General features: G+C 37.0%; 2 protein-coding genes and 1 long non-coding RNA gene across 5 annotated transcripts in view; all 3 read right to left on the reverse strand.

The window, feature by feature from the left end:
* Nucleotides 1–10282, reverse strand: part of LOC127436759 (sortilin-like) — a 28108-nt gene extending 17826 nt beyond the window's left edge. For both annotated transcript variants that reach the window (XM_051691107.1, XM_051691106.1), the window contains exons 1-9: nucleotides 10043–10282; nucleotides 8244–8306; nucleotides 7988–8064; nucleotides 7694–7796; nucleotides 4733–4900; nucleotides 2458–2531; nucleotides 1076–1122; nucleotides 765–901; nucleotides 539–622 (exon numbers count right to left, since the gene is read on the reverse strand). In XM_051691107.1, coding sequence (XP_051547067.1) covers nucleotides 539–622; nucleotides 765–901; nucleotides 1076–1122; nucleotides 2458–2531; nucleotides 4733–4900; nucleotides 7694–7796; nucleotides 7988–8064; nucleotides 8244–8306; nucleotides 10043–10267 — 978 coding nt within the window. In that variant the 5' untranslated portion in view covers nucleotides 10268–10282. The remainder of the gene's footprint in view (nucleotides 1–538; nucleotides 623–764; nucleotides 902–1075; nucleotides 1123–2457; nucleotides 2532–4732; nucleotides 4901–7693; nucleotides 7797–7987; nucleotides 8065–8243; nucleotides 8307–10042) is intronic.
* Nucleotides 10283–13954: 3672 nt separating this feature from the next.
* LOC127436774 (uncharacterized) lies at nucleotides 13955–15104 on the reverse strand. The gene is made up of 3 exons (XR_007896456.1): nucleotides 15022–15104; nucleotides 14279–14443; nucleotides 13955–14151 (listed from the first exon to the last, which is right to left on the reverse strand). It is a non-coding gene; the product is annotated as an uncharacterized LOC127436774 (long non-coding RNA).
* Nucleotides 15105–19044: 3940 nt separating this feature from the next.
* Nucleotides 19045–22490, reverse strand: LOC127436772 (centrosomal protein of 83 kDa-like). 2 transcript variants are annotated; one of them, XM_051691143.1, is made up of 3 exons: nucleotides 22414–22490; nucleotides 19448–19625; nucleotides 19045–19253 (listed from the first exon to the last, which is right to left on the reverse strand). In XM_051691143.1, the coding sequence occupies exons 2-3, from the start codon at nucleotides 19534–19536 to the stop codon at nucleotides 19082–19084; spliced, it is 261 nt and encodes an 86-aa protein (XP_051547103.1). In that variant the 5' UTR covers nucleotides 19537–19625; nucleotides 22414–22490; the 3' UTR covers nucleotides 19045–19081. The 2 variants fall into 2 exon arrangements, with proteins under 2 accessions (XP_051547103.1, XP_051547102.1); XM_051691142.1 differs by lacking the exon at nucleotides 22414–22490 and having other exon boundaries at nucleotides 19448–19629.
* Between the last annotated feature and the right edge of the window lie 1282 nt (nucleotides 22491–23772).

Genomic DNA, 23772 nt, shown 5'->3' on the forward strand with positions numbered 1-23772 from the left:
TAAACACAATTTAGAAGAGTGATGTAGGACTGATGGTACAAGTCACAAATATCCCCAAATATGTTCCTTTATGCAAGTACAAATCAGGTATTTCATGACAATAGAAAATTATCATAACGTCCCAATTTATAATCTACAAAAGGAACTTAAAGGGTTAGTTAATTAATTATTTACTCACCCTCATGTCCTTCTAAACCCGTATGACTTTCTGTCTTCCGTGAAACACGAAAAGAGAAATCTAAAATAATGTTTACTTTGTTTTTTCCATACAATGAAATAATACGGTGACCAGGGGCTGTCTAAAACTCCATAAATGGCATAAAAACACAATAAAAGTCTCATAAAAACAGTCCATGCAACTTGTGTGCTGATTTTCTGAAGCCATATGATAGCTTTGTGTGAGGACAAAACATTTCCTGTTGTGTTTCTAGAGAAGAAAAAAAGTCTTTTGGAATGACATGAGGGTAAATAATGGCAATTATTTTCCCTTTTTGGATGAAGTATTCCTTTGAAGGTATTTATTTTTTTGTCTTCTCACCTGTTCTGTGGTGGCTGAGGGCAGCTGAGCCTTCTTAAAATTGTCACCCTGGTTTAAGGACACGTAGATAACACGAGGAGAGCCCTGCAAACACAGAACACATCTTTATATCATGGAGCCATGATGATTCTTACAGACATTGAAAGAGGGTGGAAAGCACAGACAGAGTGTATTCGTGTGGGTGAGTACATGCTTGGGTGTGCATGTTGTCTACAGAATTTCACACCAGTTTTTCCATGATGGAGGTAAACAGGAAGCCGCCGATGTATCCAAAGGAGAAGATGTTTTTGGCGATGGTGGTGAAGGTTTTGCCGAAATCCTGTGTTCGTCGCAAAATGAGCTCTCCTCGTCTGGCTGCCTCGACTGATGCAAAGACAATTCATAAAGTTCATTTCATCACTAAAAAGATTCTGACAGAACCTCAGAACTACCAAAAATGGGCAATTTGTGCTCTGCTGTACAAAACAAAAAACCTCAAATAATTATCTTTAAATGTCAAATTATTAATTTGCTGTGATTCAGTGAAATACCACTCACCTGTTCCTTTTGGGCTGGAGCTAAAAAAGATAGTGATTCCAGATCCCCTTGAAATAGATGAAGAAAAATAGTATCAGAGTAGTATATATATATATATACACACACTGGTGGCCAAAAGTTTGGAATAATGTACAGATTTTGCTGTTTCTGAAGGAAATTGGTACTTTAATTCACCAAAGTGGCATTCAACTGATCACAAAGTATAGTCAGGACATTACTGATGTAAAAAACAGCACCATCACTATTTGAAAAAAGTCATTTTTGATCGAATCTAGACAGGCCCCATTTCCAGCAGTCATCACTCCAACACCTTATCCTTGAGTAATCATGCTAAATTGATAATTTGGTACTATAAAATCACTTGCCATTATATCAAACACAGCTGAAAGATATTTGGTTCATTAAATGAAGCTTAACATTGTCTTTGTGTTTGTTTTTGAGTTGCCACAGTATGCAATAGACTGGCATGTCTTAAGGTCAATATTAGGCCAAAAATGACAGAAAATGACTAGAAACTCGTCAGTCAATCATTGTTTTGAGGAATGAAGGAATGAATGCTTGAAACTGCCAAAAAACTGAAGATTTCTTACAAAGGTGTACACTACAGTCTTCAAAGACAAAGCACAACTGGCTTTAACAAGGACAGAAAGAGATGTGGAACCAAACAAGAGAGTCTCTAGTTTGAGAAATAGACACCTCACATGTCCTCAGCTGACAGCTTCATTGAATTCTACCCGCTCAACACCAGTTTCATGTACAACAGTAAAGAGAAGACTCAGGGGTGCAGGCCTGATGGGAAGAACTGCAAAGAAAAAGACACTTTTGAAACAGAAAAACAAAAAGAAAAGGTTAGAGTGGTCAAAGAAACACAGACATTGGACAACAGATAATTGGAAAAGAGTGTTATGGATCTTAACCCCATTGAGCTTTTGTGGGATCAGCTAGACTGTAAGGTGTGTGAGAAGTGCTCAATAAGACAGCCACATCTATGGCAAGTGCTACAGGAAGTGTGGGGTGAAATGTCACCTGAGTATCTGGAAAAACTGACAGCTAGAATATCAAAGATCTGCAAAGCTGTCATTGCTGCACATGGAGGATTTTTTGATGAGAAATCTTTGAAGAAGTTTAAGAAGTTCTGAACATTTTTTTCAAATTGTAGTAATTTTTCATGTTATTAATGTCCTGACTATACAATGTGATCAGATGAATGCCACTTTGGTAAATAAAAGTACCAATTTCTTTCCATAAAATCAAAATCTGTACATTATTCCAAACTGTGTGTGTGTGTGTATATGTATATATATATATATATATATATTATTAAAGATTACTCAATAATGTTTTTGGGTGATCATGTAAAAAAAGTAAATATGATTGTTCACCATGTGAACATGTGAACTCCTTCGTGAACATGAGACCAACTGTTTCCAAAGTCTTGTGACAGCCATAGATCATCCTAAAAATAAAGTTATAAGAGATTGTGTCAAAAACTGTCTTAAATGCCTGAGACCGAATTACCTCACTGTTTGTTAAAGGGATAGTTCACCCAAAAATGAAAATTCTCTCATCATCCCAGATGTGTATGACTTACTTTCTTCAGCAGAACGCAAACGAAAATTTTTAGAAGAATATTTCAGCTCTGTAGGTCCGTAAAAGTGAGGGCGCCTACACACTAGAGTTAACACTGCGTCAGAGAACACTGTGAATACATTGATTTCAAGGAGGTTGGTGCGTCTGAAGGATGGAGAGGGAAAACGCAAGGATTTCTGATAGTGAAGCTCCATCATGCGACCGACAGTTGAAAACATTTCAACTTTTGCTGCAATGCACTCTGGTGTAGGCATCCGTTGACCAATGGGAATCCCGGAGATGCGGCACTAGTTGCGCTGTGAAATAGAAAAAAAAAAAACATGGCAGTGTATTCATTCCCTCTCATCTATCGTCTTTCTCCGTCAGGTTAAAAGATAGTAATTGTGGAGAGAGAGACTGGAGAAGAGTTTCAATGATTACTGGTATATTGTCAGTAAGATATATTTTAAATAGCCATCTCTGAACTTGACCGCCTCTTCTCTAGATGGTACACGCCTTCCAAACGAACCTTTCGCACTCCCATGCACCAAATGCTCCGTCTGAGCTTTCCCTAGTGTGTAAGCGCCCTCAATGCTGGGCAAAACTTTGAAGCTCCAAAAAGCACATAAAGGCAGCATAAAACTAATCCATACGACTCCAGTGGTTTAATCCATGTCTTCAGAAGCTATATGATAAGGTGAAAAACAGATCAATATTCAAGTCCTTTCTTTACCATAAATGTCCACTTTCACATTCTTCTTTTGTTTTTACCACCTACTGGGCAGGGAGGAGAATTTATAGTAAAGAGGACTTAAAGCTGCACTACGGAAGATTTTTTGGTTAAAAATAACAAATTGCCATTACTGAGTACATAAAAAACTGTTAAAAACGATGTCCTTACCTTACTCCGATTCACTATGGTAAGCCAGTAGAAATTATTTGTATTTTGAGCTGTCGGGTCAGACTTGACGTGAAATCATGGGCTTATGTCATTCATCCTTACTTCATTACGTGATGTATTTAAACACAGAAAAGAAGTACTGACTGTCACATATTTGTTTAGTGTGTGTAACCATCTATCTATTCTAACTTTACTGCTAAAGAAATTATTACTTAAACGTATTATTGTAATTTTTATATTGCATATTTCTGCATATTATTTTCTTGTTTAATAAAGTATATTTCATTCCTATTGAATCCTCATTTTATGTATTTAGTTTAGTGTTATTGTGTGCAGTGCATAGACGTACTATTGCATTATCAAGACTGTACAATATAATATAAAACACTAAAGTCTTCCGTTGAACACATATCAACCATATCATGAGTTTCACCACTTAAACTGATAGGTGTAGTACAATACAAACATTAATAGTATCATAAAACACTTGAATAATCATATTAAAATCTAATGGTAACTGGTGGTGGTTTGTTTTCAATGTAAAAGCACTTTGAGTGTAGTGTCAGAAAAGCACTATAAGTGTAAATTTCCTTCATTCAAAATATATAATTACAAGTGTTGTTTATCTATATCTTTAAGTAATATTTTGGTTTTAAATGTTTAATAGAATAATGTGAACATAAAAATAGAACATTATGACTTACACAGGCGATGTCCTTGTAAGCTCAAATCATGATATTCATCTGCGCAGAAGAGCAGTTCCCAAACACACCTCACGTAAAGTGGTCTTCCGCAAATTGCTTGCAATTTTAAGTTTCAAACACAGATGTCGCTAGAGATCACAAAGTTCCACAGAGCAGCTTTAAATTTTGATCTGTTTTTCACCCACACCTATCAAATCGCTTCTGAAGACATGGATTTGACCACTGGAGTCATATGGATTATTTTCATGCTGCCTTTATGTTCTTTTTTGAGCTTTAAATCTCTGGCCACCATTCACTTGCATTGTATGGACCAACAGAGCTGAGATATGTTTCTAAAAGTATGAACATTTGTGTTCTGCAGATGAAAGAAAGTCATACACATCTGGGATGCAAGACGGTGAGTAAATAATGAGAGAATTTTCATTTTTGGGTGAACTATCCCTTTAAGGGGGCTTTACTGAACTAAAGGAGAATCTTACTCACGTCAGTGCTGATGACCACAAGATATTTTGGGTCCTGGTAATGGAACTGAATGGCCTGTGCTGGGTGGAATGGAAGCTGCACTGATCTGAATGTCACACCAGCATCCATCGAGGTAAAAATGACTCCTCCTGGGGTCTCGGTAAAAGGCAGGTTGGCTGTCAGAATCACCTGTAACACCAGAAAACAGTTTACCGTTATCAGTGGTGAGACAATCTTGTCTACAATGTCATGAAATTCTAAATTATGTTTTGCAGTGCTTGCTTTCTTATCTGATGGCTATGTTAGTCCAAAAGAGTAATGTACCACAGCAGAATATGAACTAAATGCCGACCCCACTTCAGAGGAAGTGTGGTTTCATGTTTGTTGTGGGTTTTGACAAAGTTGTTGCTTTGTGAGCTGTCTTGAGTCAAAGGAGATGTCATGGCATTTTCTGATTGGATAGACTCACACAGGTGTTGGAACAGAAAAGAAAAATATTTCTCACATATTGACAACTACAGTGCGGTAAAAAAGTATTTGCCCCCTTCCTGATTTCTTCTATTTTTGTGTATTTTTCATACTAATTTGTTTTAGATCTTCAAACAAGATATAACATAAAACATAGGGAACCTGGGTTAACACAAAATACAGTTTTCAAATGTATTTTTTTTACTGAAGCAAAAAAGTTATCCAACAACAATATCACCCATGTGAAAAACTAACTGCCCCCTTAATAGCTGGTTATGCCACCTTTAGCAGCAACAACTGCAACCAAACGCTTTCAACTGGAGATCAGTCTTTCACAACGCTGTGGTGGAATTTTGGCCCACTCTTCTTTGCAGAACTGCTTTAGTTCAGTCACATTGGAGGGTTTTCAAGCATGAATTGCCCATTTAAGGTCCTGCCACAGCATCTCAATTGGGTACAAGTCAGGACTTTGACTAAGCCACTCCAAAACTTTAATTTTGCTTCATTTGAGCCATTCAGAGGTGAATTTACTCCTATGCTTTGGATCATTGTCTTGCTGCATAATCCAGCTGCGCTTGAGCTTTGACTCATGGACTGTTGACCGGACGTTCTCCTTTAGGATTTTCTGGTAGAGAGCAGAATTCATGTTTCCCTCCATTTTTGCAAGTCGCCCTGGCCCTAAAGCAGCAAAGCATCCCCACACCCTCACACTACCACCACCATGCTTGACCATAGGTATGATGTTCTTTTTGTGGAATTCTGTGTGTGATTTACACCAGATGTAACGGGACACCTGTCTTCCAAACAATCTCACTTTCCACTCATCAGTCCACAGAACATTCTCCCAAAAGGTTTGAGGATCACCATGGTGTGTTTTGGCAAAATTCAGACAAGCCTTAATGTTCTTCTGGGTTAGCAGTGGTTTTCGCCTCGCCAATCTTCCATGGATTCCATTTTTGACCAATGTCTTTCTGATAGTGGAGTCATGAACAGTGACCTTTATTAATGTGAGAGAGGCCTGCAGTTACTTGGATGTTGTCCTTGTCTTTTTTGTGATTTCCTGGATGAGTCATCGCTGTGGTCTTGGAGGAATTTTGGAAGTTCGGCCACTTCTGGGAAGGGTCACTACTGTGCCAAGTGTTTTGCATTTGGAGATAATGGCTCTCACTGTGATTCTTTGGAGTCCCAGAGCCTTTGAAATAGCTTTGCAACCCTTCCCAGACTGATGTATTTCAATCACCTTTTTCCTCATCATTTCTGGTATTTCTTTCGAACTTGGCATAGTGTGCTACTGGGTGAGACCTTTTAGCCAACTTCATGCTGCTGAAAATTTATATTTAGATGTTGATTTGATTGAACAGGGCTGGCAGTAATCAGGCGTGGGTGTGTCTAGTCCAGCTGAACCTCATTATGAATGCAGTTTCATAGATTTGGGGATTTAGTAACAAAGGGGCAAATACTTTTTCACACAGGCCCAGTTGGTATTGGTTAACTTTTTTGCTTCAATTAATAACATTATCATCGAAAACCTGTGTTTTGTGTTTACTCAGATTGCCTTTGTTTTAGCTTAGATTTTGTTTGAATTTTTGAAACAATTTAGTATGACATACTGTTGTGCTCAAAAGTTTGCATACCCTGGCAGAAACTGTGAAAGTTTGGCATTGATTTTGAAAATATGACTGGTCTTTTATTTAAGGATAGTGATCATATGAAGCCATTTATTAACACAAAGTTGTTTGGCTCCTTTTTAAATCATAATGATATCAGAAATCACCCAAATGGCCCTGATCAAATGTTTACATGCCCTTGAATGTTTGGCCTTGTTACAGACACGCAAGGTGACACACACAGGTTTAAATGGCAATTAAAGGTTAATTTCCCACACCTGTGGCTTTTTAAATTGCAATTAGTGTATAAATAGTCAATGAGTTTGTTAGCTCTCACGTGGATGCACTGAGCAGGCTAGATACTGAGCCATGGGGAGCAGAAAAGAACTGTCAAATGACCTGCGTAACAAGGTAATGGAACTTTATAAAGATGGAAAAGATATAAAAAGATATCCAAAGCCTTGAAAATGCCAGTCAGTACTGTTCAATCACTTATTAAGAAGTGGAAAATTCTGGGATCTCTTGATACCAAGCCAAAGTCAGGTAGACCAAGAAAGATTTCAGCCACAACTGCCAGAAGAATTGTTCGGGATACAAAGAAAAACCCACAGGTAACCTCAGGAGAAATACAGGCTGCTCTGGAAAAAGATGTGTGGTTGGCATGATTAGTTATATTTTCAAAATCCATGCCAAAATTTCACAATTTCTGCCAGGGTATGCAAACTTTTGAGCACAACTGTATACACAAAAACAGAAGAAATCAGGATGGGGGCAAATACGTTTTCACAGCACTGTACATTCAATGACAGCTTTACACTAAATAAAGGTCATTTTCTATTATTAGCATTCAAAATTAACTTCAATGGAAATAAAGCCTCTGCTACAGACTTGATGTCAGCACTTTTACCTGTTGAGGGTTCCCAGGTCCTGCACTTATCCCAAAGTCTTTCTTTATAAATGTGTTTTTGATGGCATTGGAGATATCATGGAAAGACTTTCCATAGTCTTCACTATAAAGAGATGCAAAGTTATAAGTAAAGAAGCTCAAGTTGCATCTAAATATGTTATCTTGGGAGAAATATCTGACCACATGCTGACAGCTAATGATACATGTGGAGTCTGACATGTATTAAAAGTACTTGTAATTTATTGTCACTTTCTGCTTGTTGTTTGAGAACAGATAAAATATTTCACCACTGACCTCCTGTAAAGGCGCGAAGAACCGCCTTCATAAAAGGAGTCTGATGATGCACTGAGTGTGGAAAGGACCAGAATAACCTGAGACGGCAAAAAAATTTGTGTTCACACTACCCTTGCATATGTTCCAACACAGCAAATGTGTGATTATGGAATATGACAGAAATGGTTCAACATACAATCCATATTATCAATAAACTTTAAATAGAAATAAATGTATTAACGCGTATGCTTTTGATTAATTTGCAAGAATGACTAACCCCAGTTCCATCTCCAACCCATGTGAGGGTAAAACTGGATCCGTCATCGCCATGAAACCCTGTCTAGTAAAGGAAAAGTATACACGGGACTATCCATGAAACAGCACTTTATCAAAATAAAATAAATAAAAAATTTTCTGTCATTTCTCTTTGACTTTTTCTACATGGGTCTTTGACAAATAAGGTTGTCTGAGGTGATAAAAAAGTTACATTAAAAATCACCCAAAAATGAAAATTCTCTCATCATTTACTCACCCTCAGGCCATCTCAGATGTGTATGACTTTCTTTCTTCTGCAGAACATAAACTAAGATTCTTAGAAGAATATTTCAGCTCTGTAGGTCCATACAATGCAAGTGAATGGTAACCAAAATGTCCAAAAAGCACAAAGTCAGCATAAATGTAATCTATAAAACTCAGTGGTTAATCCATGTTTTCAAAAGAGATATGATATGTGTGGATCAGAAACAGATCAATATTTTTTTTTTTTAGAAAGTAGTATTTTTATTTTATTTTTTTTATTCTCCTCCCTGCCCAATAGGTGGTGATAAGCACAAAGAATGTGAATCGCCAAAAACAAAAGAAGAAGAATGTGAAAGTGAAAGTGGAGATTTATTGTAAAAAAGGACTTAAATATTGATCTGTTTCTCACACCTCATCATATGGCTTCTGACTATATAGATTTAACCACTGGGGTTTTATGGATTACTTCTATGTTTCCTGTGATTTTTGGAGCTACAACGGTCTGAACACCATTTACTTGCATTGTATGGACCGACAGGGCTGAAATATTCATCTAAAAATCGTCATTTGTGTTCTGCAGAAGAAAGAAAGTCATTCACATCTGGGATGGCATGAGGGTAAATGATGAGATTTTTTTTTTTTTTTAACTATTCCTTTAAAACACACGTTTAAAGTTTGTGGAAATGTAATGCTTGTGTCCATATTGGCTTATACGTGTTTGAAAAACATTTGTGGCATTTAAAAAATAATAAAACAAAATGCTTAAAAATTTCAACCCATCAAGTATAAGGTAATAAAATACTATGATATATATCAAATTGATATACAGTATTTTAGTATTTGAATACCTTTTACTTAATAGGTTGGCATTTTCTAAGCATTTTTTTTTTTCATTTCATTTATCAATGTTATTAATACATATTGATATTGATATTATCAGTAAAATTGATAAATTAATACCTGAATAAAATAAATAATTAATATAATTGTCAAAATATCTGATATTTAAAATATATATATATATATATATATATATATATATATATATATATATATATATATATATATATATATATACATATATTTGCTTTTTGTCACATGATAACAGAATGGCCACCTGACTTTAGTTTTCTGACCGAATAGTTTTTGTTTGAAATGCAATATTAATGTATTTTTAAATAACTTAATATAGATCTGTACAAAAAAATAAATAAATAAATAATACAAAAAAAAAAAAGCGTCACGTCATTTACCCTTATAAAAGATTTTACTTTGGCTATCACTATATATATATATATATATATATATATATATATATATATATATATATATATATATATATGTGTGTGTGTGTGTGTGTGTAATAGCTTCAAGTAATTCCTTTGACAAAATTATGACAGCCCAGCTTCTATCCAATGTGAAGAATTCAGCTAAATCGGGTCATTATTTTGACATTCATCTTCAATATCAAAAAGTGTCCCAATTAAGATAAAAACACTGTACATTAAAGCTAAATTGTTTGCGACTGAAAATGAAAATAAAATGACCCTTTCTCACCTCGTGTGTATTTCTGAGCAGCTCCGCTCGGTCTTTGGGAGACAGCGTTGTCTTGCATGCTGTGAAAAGTGTCTGTCCCGTCCAGGTGTCCCGTGTGCGTCTCCGGTGAGCGCGGGGAGCCCGAGAGAAAGTCGCTGTTCTCGCATTGCGCTTTCCGTTTACGATAGCAACCTCAACCAGAACCAAAAACCACACAGTACCGAAAACCAAGAGTCTCCAGTTCATTACTGTACTGAATGAGAGAGGCATCAGTGATGAAGCGGTTTCCTGATCACACAGAGATCGCAGAAGATGCGCACAGAGGAGGAGTGTGTGTACGCGCCACTGACCCGAGTTCAGATGCACTGCAAACACTCACATACTGTAAATACTGGCTTTTGAGCTAGTCTTATGAGCTGGCAACGCCATTCCGATTCAGCATGGTGGCCAAATATGCTGCAGTTTTTGTTACAAAAAGCAGCATTTTTGGACATCAAAAAGGCTCAATTAAATTTACATTGATTCAGACTTAAAAAAAAAAAAAAGAAAAGAAAAAGTTCTGTCATCATTTACTCACCCTCATTTTGTTCCAAACCCATATGACATTCATGCATGGGACACAAAAGGAAGTATTAAGAAGAATGTAAATCTCAGTCACCATCAGTGATGCAAGGGGGGTAGGCCCCAATTTATTAGACCCAGGCTCACCCAGAATATTGGAGATTATTCTTTGACTTCAAATATATATTATAACATAGTATAAAAAATGCATAAATTCTGATTTCTGAAAGTATGATAGAACTGTTTGAATGCGCCGCTTCTCTGTTGTTATGGAAAATTTGTTTAAAAAAAAAAAAAAATGTCCGAAAACTTGGCCCATCCATTTTTATTGAGGTCCACCCAAAAGTATTTTCTTGCTACGCCTTGGTCACCATTCACTTTCATTACAACTTTTTAACATAAAATGAAAGTGAATGGTAAAAGTGAGTAAATAATGACAGATTTGTAAATTTTGGGATGAATTATTCTTTTAATTTACATTCTATATTTATTATGATTTTAAATGTAGTTTTGTTAGTCGGTCAGAGGCAAATAAGAATGTAAAGGGGGAGGGGGAGGGGGTAAGCTGGGTAGCTCAGCGAGTAAAGACCCTGACTACCATGGAGTCGTGAGTTCGAATCCAGGGCGTGCTGACTGACTCCAGCCAGGTCTCCTAAGCAACCAAATTGGCCCGGTTGCTAGGGAGGATAGAGTCACATGGGGTAACCTTCTCGTAGTCACTATAATATCAGACATCCCACCCTGCAAAAACTCATTTCAGGGAGGTAGCTCCACCACCCCCACAATGCCATCTCACTCTTGATAAGACAGAGTTGTTTTTGCCAATCATCACATTATTCAAGGCCTTTGTCATGCATGGATGATGCATTGCAGCTGAATATGTTTTCAGCTTTGGCATCATTGCACACTGGCATGTCTACAAATCCAACTGTTACCTTATCCTGTGTTTCATTACAGTACCTGGCTAAAATGGCACATTCCTTCTCACACATGATATCGTTGCTTTCGTCTACCAAAATACTGTATGGCCTTTTTTCTGTCCGGATGAACTTGTACAGATCCTCTGAACATTCATGTTCCAGTGCCATGTTCACAATAGCTGCTGTCTTGGTTGATGAGCAGGCATAGTTTTTTGCTATTTTGAATCTGGAACATTTCCCTGAATAACTTACCTGTGTGCTTACACACCTGGAATGGCAGGTTATGCTCAACAATGAAAGATGTAAAGTATACTTCAGCTCTAGTGACCTTCTCTGTCAGACTTTGGTTTTCTGCTGAAAAGAACCGAGAAATACTTGAGGAGCCTTCCCTGCACTTAGCCTCTCTAATATGTTGAGGTCCCTAAAATAAATAAAAAGCATAAGGTGTATCCTTATTATATTGTCTTATGTAATTCTTTGTTTAGTGATTTTGTCTAATCTGTAAACCAAGTTGGGTATATGCAGAAAATGTGACATTAAAATATGTACTTAATATGTACTATTATATCATATTATATTATTCAACTCATGGAATCATTTTTTAAGCAAGTCGAAAATCGAAAAGTCGCTGTTGCAAACAGTGCAGTGAGCAAAACTGTCATTATTTTTGACCCCTATTAAGCAGGGGTACACTTTAGTGTAGTCAGGGGTGAAGTGCATCTTGTATTTTCTTTTTTTTTTTTTTTTTTACATTCTGCCATAGTGCTGCAGGACACTACAGTGTTACTGAACTACAATGGTACACTGAACTGATGGAGAGGTCGACTGTAAAGTCCACCCACAGAGAAAACTGATAGGTTTAGTTAGCAGAAAGAGAGACCAATCAGGATACGCGCTCTGTCACTCTTTCGCTACGTCTTGTCACTCGCTCTCTCAGTCTCTCCAAAACCAGTCTATTATTAGAAATTCTCTGGTCTCTCTCTCTATCTCGCTCGCTCTCAAAAAATCAATTTCTGGCATATTGTATATAATTTGCGGGCGTCAGGGAACTGCTATCAATATGCGGGAGACTCCCGGAACTTCAGGGAGAGGTGGGATGTCTGTAATGTGGTTCTCGCTCTCGGTGGGGTGCGTTGTGAGTTGTGCGTGGATGCCGAAGAGAATAGCGTGAAGCCTTCACACGCACTATGTCTCCGTGGTAATGCGCTCAACAAGCCACGTGATAAGACATGGAGGCAACTGAGTTTCGTCCTCCGCCACCCGGATTGAGGTGAGTCACTACGCCACCACAAGAACTTAGAGCGCACTGGGAATTGGGCATTCCAAATTGGGGAGAAAAAGGGAGAAAATCAGAAAAAAAAAGAATGGAAAGAGAATGCACAACGTAACACTTACAAGCCCTTTATTACAAACACATTTAAATCATGGAGGGTGTGCACTTTTAGAGCTTTTTGTCTTGAGGCAACATTCTTAAGACAATTATATGCAACTTTATGCATTTTTAATTTATAAAAATGATTAGTTAAAGAGAACAATGTAGGTACACATTTAGATTTACAAAAGTCTGGTAAATATAAAAATGAGATAAAACATGGCTTCTCGCATTTACAACATGTTACATAATTAATTTCAATGACTGTGTCCGAAACCAAAGGTAGCTGTCTTGTTGCCTCGCTGCCCTATCAGTCAATGACTCAACAGACAGCGTTTGCATATGAAGGCACCTCCAGAAACTGGTTTTGGACAGGCAACTGAGGCACTGTAAGGTCACCTCGTTGCTAGGATACCAGCAACTGATTAACGCCATCTGGTGCCCACTAAAAGTAACTCGTCTGCTTCATTCATCGAATCGATCCAAAATGGTCTAATAATCTAGAACAAAATCAAGAGAGTTTTGGCCGATCACGAAGTGTATATTTCATAACTACAATACTGATTTCTTGCTAGAAATGAAATCAAATGAAAAAAAGTTGGAAAAAGTTGGAAAAAACTTACATTATACACAAATTGGCTATCAACTGCATCTTCGGCCGCCATTTTTTTTCTTCAGCTCAACCGCTGGGGATCCGCTTGCACAGGATTGTGGGATTTCATAGGCAGCGAAGGATACATCTATGCTGCCTTCAAAAATCAGTCAGATGAAGGTATCTCAGTAGACAGGACGTGACATGAACATTGGATTCGGACGTGCCTTGATCCCTTCCTACCTCCCTATAGAGCCTCCGGAGGCAGCATTTTCCTGGTTTCGGATGCAGCCAATATCTAAGTACAAAAAATGACTGAATTTGTGGAAGATTACAACAGCAACACAAGCCACAAATTATGTAAACTTAAAAAGGGGAAAACAGTTTAAGAAAAATGCTCAAACAATGCAACAGATTTCATTAATTGATCTAAGACCTTTCTGTTGCAAAGCACCACTAGGCTCCCAAATCTCATACATTATGTCAGGATTTTGGCACAAGGTGAATGTAATCACACAGGTAGTTGTCAAGAGAGGTCAGGAAGAGCATCCTGTGGACTTAGGAGTCTATCACGGTCTCTGTCCAGAGGTGTGGACAGCTCTTCCAACTGCTGCTGCTGCTGACTGCTTTCCAGATCTTCCAAGCGTCTCCGCAGCACAGACAACTCCCTCTGGTGCTGCTCCTCCTGAGAGAGGGAATGCATGAACAGATGAGTGGGCAGGCAGTGGAAACAGAACAGAGATTTATATTCGTGCTTTTTTATGGCTGACAGGAGAATATTTTACAAATGCTGGTGGGACATTTGTGGACACCTGTGTGTTTGAGAAGATGGAGTCTGTTGGGATGAGGAGGGATGGGCCAGAGGGGTGGAGGTCATCTGGTTGCCCAGCAACAGACGACAGAACTCGATGTGTCTCCTCTGCTGCTCCTTCAGACGCTTGCTAAGCTGAGCGTGCTCTTCAGAGTATGAGAATTTCCTATATGCACAAATACATTTATATTATCATCTTAAAGAAATAGTTCACCCAAAAATGAAAATTCTCTCATTTACTCATGTTCATGCCATCCCAGATGTGTATGACCTGCAGAACACAAAATGAATATTTTTAGAAGAATATTTCAGCTCTGTAGGTCCATGCAATGCAAGTAAATGGTGTCCATAACTTTGGTAATGGTAACCATAATTTTACATACGTAAAAAAATACGTTTCTCACCCACACCTATCATATCGCTTCAGAAGATATGGATTTAACCACTGGAGTCATATTGATTACTTTTTGTGCTTTTTGGAGCTTCAAACTTTTGGTCACAATTCACTTGCATTGTATGGACCTACAGAGCTAAAATATTCTTCTAAAAATCTTCATTTGTGTCCTGCAGACGAATGAAAGTCATACACATCTGGGATGGCATGAGGGTGAGTAAATGATGACATAATTTAAATTTTTGGGTGAACTATTCTTTTATGACAAGCTAAATAACAACTTCACTTTAGAAAAAAGAGACACTTTTAAACAGAATATGGAGGTACTTTTAGGCTGTGCTTGCTTCTACCTCAAGCTCTTCTATCTTGGCTTCCAGCAGCTGAATATTTTCCTGGAGTTTCTTCTCTTTCAATTCAGTTATTGTTTTCCTCTGAAATCATAGAAGCAATAAATTCACCTTTATTATAATAACCATTATAAATGTTTTTTTCAAAAATACAAATACAATCAAGAAGTCAGAGAACCAAAGTATCAGCAAGCTCTAAAACTTTCATTTTATTTTCAAGTGTGAATTTATTTTTATGTGATGTGTGTACACAATAAAGTCAAGTACAAAGTAATTACTATGTATTTACATTAGAATACACAGGTTGTTATGTGTAATGAAAGTATGCAACATTTGCTGTCACATAAATCATCTTGTTTTAATTTTAATAAAATAAAGAGTGTGATCATTGGGAGTTGTTGCTTTATCACATCCTAACAGAAATACACAGTTTAAAAGAATATTCCAGGTTCAATAAAAGTTAAGCTCAATCGACAGCATTTGTAATGCAGAAAATAATTCAGACTCCTCCCTCGTTTATAAAACAAAAGGAAAAAAAAAAAAAAAGAAGCAAAAATCAAGGTAACAGTATAGCACTTACAATGGAAGTGAATGGGGCCAGTTCATAAACATTTAAATACACATTGTTTCAAAAGTATAGCCAAAAGACATAACATTTTAAGCAATAGTGGATATAACTTTACCCTGATAAGGTTAATAAGCGATTTTATAACACAAAAATCAAGTTAACAACATCACTGTGTGGCTATACTGTATAATGTAAGCTAACTCAAACTGCAAGTTTTGCTTTCTTTGTTTTTTTATAAAAAGGGGTGTTTTTTTTGTTTTGTTTTGTTTTTTTTTTGTAATCAACAATATGCCACAAATGTTGTCGATTGAGCTTAATTAGTATTTAACCTGGAATATTCCTGCAATTCAAAACAGTTAAAGAGAGAAGAGAAAAGGGAGGTACTACCTTTTTCTGCACAAATGTTGCCCTCTGCAGGCTTTGTCTGCCTCTTTTCCTGCAGTTTGTGTTTCTCCTCCAACCATTCCAACCGCCTTTCCTCCACCAACCTGTTACAACAAGACAGAGAGAAAAAGAGGTGTTTTATTCTTAAACCTTAGCTTTAAGATTCTGAACAAAAGCATAAGGAAATCGTCTGCCTTATTTTGTGTTTGGGTAATTTATGTCATCATGATTATGTGTGTGAAAGTAACGCTGATCTAAAGTAAATGATAGAGTGAGAGAGGTTAGGCAGGTCTGCAGTGGGATGTAACATATTCAGGTTGAAATTATCTTCCCATATTTGTCACTGAAGGGGAAACTGTCTGCAAAGCAGTCTTTGCTTTGATGCCAACGTACCATCGTAGCAGTCAACTCTGTCTTAATAAACTCTTATCTGAAGAAATGCTAAATGGCATATTTTGATGCTCTATCAGCAAGTCGAGTCTCAAGCCATCAGCATTCTCTGAAATATTTTGGGTCTTTGACAATGATGCTTGTTATTCAGGTTATGTGCAGGCGTACCTCTCGGCCTCCTTTTGGGTCCTCTCCATTAGCGTACAAGCACTCCGCAGGTCCTCTCCCACGCTCTCCAGACTTTCTCTCAGTCTGCTGTTGGTTTCTAGCAGCTCACTCTCAGAGTGAGAAAAAGTGTCCTGATCTGTAGGTTGAGCTCAGCGTTATGCTGGTGCCCCAAAAACACAATGTACAAAACAGTACGAGGTGGAGGTCACTGGCTTTTAACATAGATTCATGTCAGTCAATATTCTCTGACATGGTACTTTTAAAATGACTTGAGTTTATGGACATAACACATACATTTATGCCATACTGTAACTCTAACAAGTTTCACCTCTGTGTTAAGTGCATTCACAGTAATTTCACTTTAAGGAATAGTTCACCCAAAAATGAAAATTCTCTCATTTACTCAACCTCATGCCATCCCAGATGTTTGTGACTTTCTTTCTTCTGCAGAACACAAATTATGATTTTTAGAAGAATATCTCAGCTCTATAGGTCCAAACAATGCAAGTGAATGGTGACCAGATATTTGAAGCTCCAAAAAGCACATATTGGTAGGATAAAAGTTATCCATAGGACTTCAGTGACTTAATCCATGTCTTCAGAAGTGATCTAATTAGTTTTGGGTGAGAACAGACCAAAATATAACTCTTTTCACTATAAATCTTGACATCAGCAGTCTTCTTAGTCTGTTCTCAACCAAACTGTTTAGATAGCTTCTTAAGACATTGATTAAGCCTCACCCTTTTTCCTCCAAACATAACAATGGTCATTATGGCCAAACAGTTAAAGTAAATCTTTGTCCCCATGTGCACTTGCAAACTGTAGTCTGGCTTTTTTATGTGGTTTTGGAGCAGTAGCTTCTTCCTTGCTGAGCAGCCTTTCAGGTTATGATGATATAGGACTCATTTTACTGTGGATATAGATACTTGTCTACCTGTTTCCTCCAGCATCTTCACAAGGTCCTTTCCATGATTTGCTGTTGTTCTGGGATTGAACTGCATTTTTCACACCAAACTACTTTAATTTCTAAGAGACAGAATGTGTCTCCTTCCTGAGCGGTATGATGGCTGTGCGGTCCCATGGTGTTTATACTTGCGTACTATTGTTTGTACAGATGAACGTGGTACCTTCAGGCGTTTGGAAATTGCTCCCAAGGATGAACCAGACTTGTGGAGGTCCACGATTTTTTTCTGAGGTCTTGGCTAATTTCTTTTGATTTTCTCATGATGTCAAGCAAAGAGGCACTGAGTTTGAAGGTAGGCCTTAAAATACATCCACAGGTACACCTCCAGTTCAGTACACCTCCTATCAGAAACTAATTGGCTAATTGTCTAAAGGCTTGACATCATTTTGTGGAATTTTCCAAGCTGCTTAAAGGCACAGTTAACTTAGTGTATGTAAACTTCTGACCCAGTGGAATTGTGATATAGTCAATTAAAAGTGAAACAATCTGTCTGTAAACAATTGTTGGAAAAATTACTTGTGTCATACACAAAGTATATGTCCTAAACAACTTGCCAAAACTATAATTTGCTCATATTAAATCTGTGGAGTGCTTATAAAATGAGTTTTAATGAACCTAAGTGTATGTAAACTTCTGACTTCAACTGTATGTGTATAATACAAGCATGTTTAGAAGCAAGTAGAATAAATGAATGAACATAAATTAAAATCAACTATTGTAAATGTTATGTAAATGGGTTATACTTTCAAATAACTTAAAATGTATCAATATTACATCAAGTAATGTTTAACAGATCAGTAGTTAATGTGCAGTCAAACAGAAATGTCATCAAATTTTGATTCAGTATATTCTCATATATACAGTATATTCATATCTGATTTATATTATATACTGTTTTGCATGACTAATTAATAAAAAAAAAATTATAATGTGTTACCCGCATTTGACTCTGCTGGTATTATTATGTTAAGTTGACAACATATTGTTTGTCCACATACATGATTTAGGGTTTTTCCAAAATCCCAAAACAAAGACCAAATTTCTACCACTAACTTCTCCTTGAGCTTTCAAGCTACATCCACCAAAATCTGCAGAGACCTTCAGACTCTTCTGACTTAGTATGCTGTATCTTTTCTAACTGATCAGATGTATGGTTTTCCCATATCAGGTCTTCAAAGTGACCAAAAATCCCATAGACTCTGGGAATGTTTAAATGAGCCAAGAGTCTGAAATGGAATGTTCATGAATTCAAACTCAAACTGTCAAAAATTCAAATGTAAACAAACCCACAAAATGTTTTTAATCAAAGCAGAGATTATTTAGCAGAGACCACCACTTCTATTTAAATGAATGGGAGAAATTGGAAGCCCAACCAAGAAGCTCTAGCGCCCAACGGTCAATGGATGTAGAAAGGAAGTCCCGCCTTACAGTTAAAAAAGCCAATCACCTTTTAGATACAGACATTGCCTGTCAATCAACTCGCTAACGCGCATGCGAATTAGCTGTACAAGAAGGGAAAATTGCGTGTTTTTGCGTAATATGAGGTAAAGAAGCACAATTTATGATTCCAATATTATCAAATTTTATTGCTAATTTGAAATATGTTTTTTGATCGTAATCTTGACCTCCAGCTCTCGCATTTTATCCAGCAGCTCTCCTCTTAGCTCGGCCAACAGCAGCTGCTGTTTCTCCTGAGCGACCTGACGATCACTAAGCAAGCGTTTCAGTTCATTCTGCGCCCGGGTGTATTCATCCTGCAGTCTGCACAAACACATTAATATCACCTTGAGTTATACCTTTAACTCAAAGCAGCAATCTGCTCCACTCAGTTTACAGAACTCAACCCAAACAGTGCATCCCACAATTACAGAACTGATCTACACAGAGGTTTAACAGAAAATCTTGTTAGACATAAGCAGTAATGTAGCTCTTCACTACAGCATAATCACACATACCTGGTGTGCTCGGCTTTGAGGGTCTGGTAGTTGGTTTTGTGGTTCTCACAGCGCATTCCCTCATCAATGAGCATGTTCTGAAGATCCATATCAGAGCTGGTGAGCCCTGCAGAGCCACCCAGGCAGGGTCCAGGTTAGGGAACAGGGCAGATGACTGCCCTAACGCTGGAGGGTTCATCTTGTCCATGATGCACAGGTGGAAAAAGAGAGTGAGGGAGCAAAGAAAGAGACTTTTATACCTCCCAACGGGCTACACTAAAACCGTAAGAGACCTCTGACATAGACAAAGACCTCAGTCAAGACAAATGACTCCACTTCAGCCAGCAAAGTCAAGAGATGCACACACATTTCCACAAGTGCATCACATCAGGAATGACTGCAGAAGTACAGCACTACTGTGCTTTAAGTCACTTATAAGAGCCTAATTAAGCATGAACAAAGCATCTAATCACAACATGTGCAGTACAAGAGTCCTTATTTCCTGTAATGGTCTCAAGTGATTAGATGGTGTGAGGCTCAGGCTGGTCTCCAGTGATTTCAAATCAGTTTGTGTTTACTCCAGCATACACACACAATGGTTGTCAAAGCCGCTGGGGAAACTCAATGAAGTTAAATAAGCTAAAGCCTTTCGTGATGTGGGAGTGCATAAACAGATTTATTTTTAGTTTTAACTGCTGCTATGTTTAAATGTCTTGTAAACAGTCCTTAAACAGCACTGGTTACTGCAATTATTTTATAAATAAACACATCTGCGGGATTTAGGCTACTGCATGAGACCAGCACTGGACTAAACATTAAAGTCAATTGTGTATTTAAAAAGCTCAAGATTTAACCCATGTGTGTCAATAAAAAAAGTTACTCAGAGGTCCTTCGAGGACAAAAATGTCCACGTCAAAAAACTGCCATAATAATATTATATATTAATATTATTTTCCACTTTCAATGAGTTTTTTTTAACCAACATCAGTCCTGATCATAACTACCAAATATCCATTCATTTTCAGGATTTTAACCGTTTAAATGCCAGTTTGTTTATATAATGCCACTGTTAATTTTTATGAAAAAAAAAAAAAAAAAATTATATCCATATACTAAATGCTAAGGGGACATTTTTGGGGGGGATTATCACAGTCTGGGAAATGTCAATGATAAGCAACAACATTGATTTTAAAGCATTATTATTTCTATGCAGTGTCAGATAAAATAAATAAATAAATAACTTACACTCAGGACCTTAGAGGACAAAAATGTCTGCATCAAATAACTGCCATAAAAATATTACAAATTAATATTATTTTTCACTTTCAATTAGTTTTTTTTTTTTTTTTTAACCAACATCAGTCTTGATCATAACTACCAAATATTCATTCATGTTCAGGATTTTAACCCTTTAAATGCCAGTTTGTTTACATAATGCCACTGTTGTTTTTTACACACACACACACACACACACACACACACACACACACACACACACACACACACACACACATTTCTCAATACACACATACAAAACACACTCTGACATAAATACCTACACACCCACACAATTTTAGCTGCATCATTTATTCAATTGGCCTACAGTGCTCTATAATACAGCAAACAAAAAAATAGGAAAAAAGCATGTATTTGCTCCATAGGCTAAACATGAGGGAAAATGGCGCCATCTGGTGGAAAATGTAAAATGTTTTAATTTTGAAGCAAGGGCTCCAGAATGAGAGCATAATACCATAGAATTCATGATTTTATGCTTATGGCACTGGGATCAAATCTTGCCATTTTAATGGGTTTCAATGAGGACACTTTTGTCCTTAAGGTCCTGAGTGTAACTATTTTGTGTACACAGTGTATTATAGATGTATTATAGGAACCGAGGTTGAAATATAAAAATTCCTCCAAAAATACACACCTATGGCAAAATGTATGCCGTTGGCACTAACACAGCCAACATGATCAAAAAAATGAAAATGAACAAGACAAAAATGTCCAAAAGGTGGCACAAAGGTTAAGTAGCTGTTGTTGGCACACCGTTTGTTTTTCGGTCCAGCAATGTACGCGTGTGCTCTGGTGTAGATGGCGTGCCCAAAAAACTTTCAAAAGGCCAAAATTTAAAATCGTATATGCCAATCAATTTATTTTCCAAAGTAGGCTATCTCCTCAAAATAAACACACCACCTTTACCCTGCTCACGGTCAAAACACAATAGACCTCGCTGTGCGCCACCCCTGTAACCTACGCTTAAATAGGTTACCAGCGCCCCCATTAGTCACCATTAAAATGGCTCCAACAGCAGTAGTAAAGTTACCGGAATCAACACTGACAGCAACACAGTTGAAGTTTACACTGTACGTGTTCACGATGGCAGCCAAACTAAACTTTCAAGATAAAACCCTTCAGTCAAGAAATTAATGATTATTATTATTATTATTACACTGAGTGCGTACGCTGAGTTCCTCTTTAAAAATCTGTTAATTAATGCTTTTATAATAAATATAATTAAATATTACGCAGCATGAATTTAATAATGTTGCTTTTCGCTGGTAGCAGTTAAGTTAAAAAATACTAGTAGCACTAACACTTTCCTGCCGGCAGAGGACGGAAGTGAGTTGTATTTCAGTTCAGGCGTTTGGTCTCAAACACTTTTTGCTTTCGGTAAGTAATATCAAAGTCTTCTTTAGAAAGTTAGTCCATTCGGCCATTTTTGGAACACTCTCGGGAAGGCATATATATATATATATATATATATATATATATATATATATATATATATATATATATATATATATATATCTCTCAGTGGTATATATTTTGAGGTCTCTCTCTCTCTCTCTCTCTCTCTCTCTCTAATAAATCAGTGATGTAAACAGAAATCTACAAAACGGTTAGTCAAATTTACAATCAAAAAACATATTTCAAATTAGCAGTAAATTCTGAAAACACTGGTATAATAAAGTGTGCTTCTTTACCTCAGATCCTGGCATTTTTCGCCCATCCAATTTAATAGAAGTGGCTAGTGTCTGCTAAATAATCTCTGTTAATATGTGAGGTTAGACTGCTCTGGTACACATTATCCACAGAGGTGCTTTCATCCTGAAAGAAATTACTGTGTTGGTTTATAGGTAAGCACTGGATTTGTACAGCATAATGCAGTCCCACAGTAAAAGTGTAGATTCTGTGTGTGTCAAACTTTGTTTTGGTCATCTATTTAATTTTAGATGGTTCAATTCTTCATATAAGCCTCATTCAGGTGAATGGGTATCAAAAATTTAAAGCTCCAAAAAGCACATAAAGGCAACATAAAAGTAATCCATATGACGACAGTGGTTTTATCCATACCTTCTGAAGCGATTCAATAGGTTTTTGGTGAGAACAGACCAAAATATAACTTTACACTATAAATATTGACAGCAGTCTCCTTGGCAATCATGATTTCAAGCTCGTTTACCCTTCCTGGCACCATCTAGCTCTGTGCATGCATCAAGCACAAGGAAATGTAATCGAGGTTGAAATCATGATCGTCCCTAGAGACTGCAGTGGCAAGATGTACAGTGAAAAAGGAGTTGCAATTTGGTCTGTTCTCACCCAAAACGGATTTGTTCGCTTCAGATGACATTGATTGAACCACTGGAGTCATATTTATTACTTTTATGCTGCCTTTATGTGCTTTCTGGAGCTTCAAAGTTCTGGTCAACATTCACTTGCATTGTATGGACCTACAGAGCTGAAATATTCTTCTAAAAATCTTTGTTTGTGTTCTACAGAAGAAAGAAAGTAATACACATCTGGAATGGCATGAGGGTGAGTAAATGATGAGAGAATTTTCATTTTTGGGTGAACTATCCCTTTAAAAATACTGATAATAAAAATATTTTTTGAAACTGGCTTGAGTGGTTTTACTTTGGAATTACAGTTGCTATCCTTGGACAAGGCCCAGCTATCTAACCTCCTGCTGTTATAAACGGAATTTAAGTTTTGGTAAGTTTTATCTTTAAAAGGACAAGAGTTTAAAGCACTCCTAAAATAGCCATCGTTTTCCCACAGTCAGATTATGATTGTGTAATAAATTGAAAAGAATGTTGACAGCATTTGGGAAGAAGAAGAAAAATCTGGGTTACAGTTAGGCACTTAATAGAACTTATTCACGCAAGCACCATCTTTGATTTGTAATGGGAATGACAACAAGGCTGTGAGGGATAGACTTACCATCTCTTTAATGGCACGCATGGTGTAAAGCTGTATAAAGCTCCTAGAACACATCTGATTTTCCACAACTCATGTTGTCTGGAGTTCTTTGTATACTTAATGTTCTTGGACAGACATTTTAT

The sequence above is a fragment of the Myxocyprinus asiaticus genome, chromosome 47, assembly GCF_019703515.2.
Source record: "Myxocyprinus asiaticus isolate MX2 ecotype Aquarium Trade chromosome 47, UBuf_Myxa_2, whole genome shotgun sequence".
Classification (NCBI taxonomy): Eukaryota; Metazoa; Chordata; class Actinopteri; order Cypriniformes; family Catostomidae; genus Myxocyprinus; species Myxocyprinus asiaticus.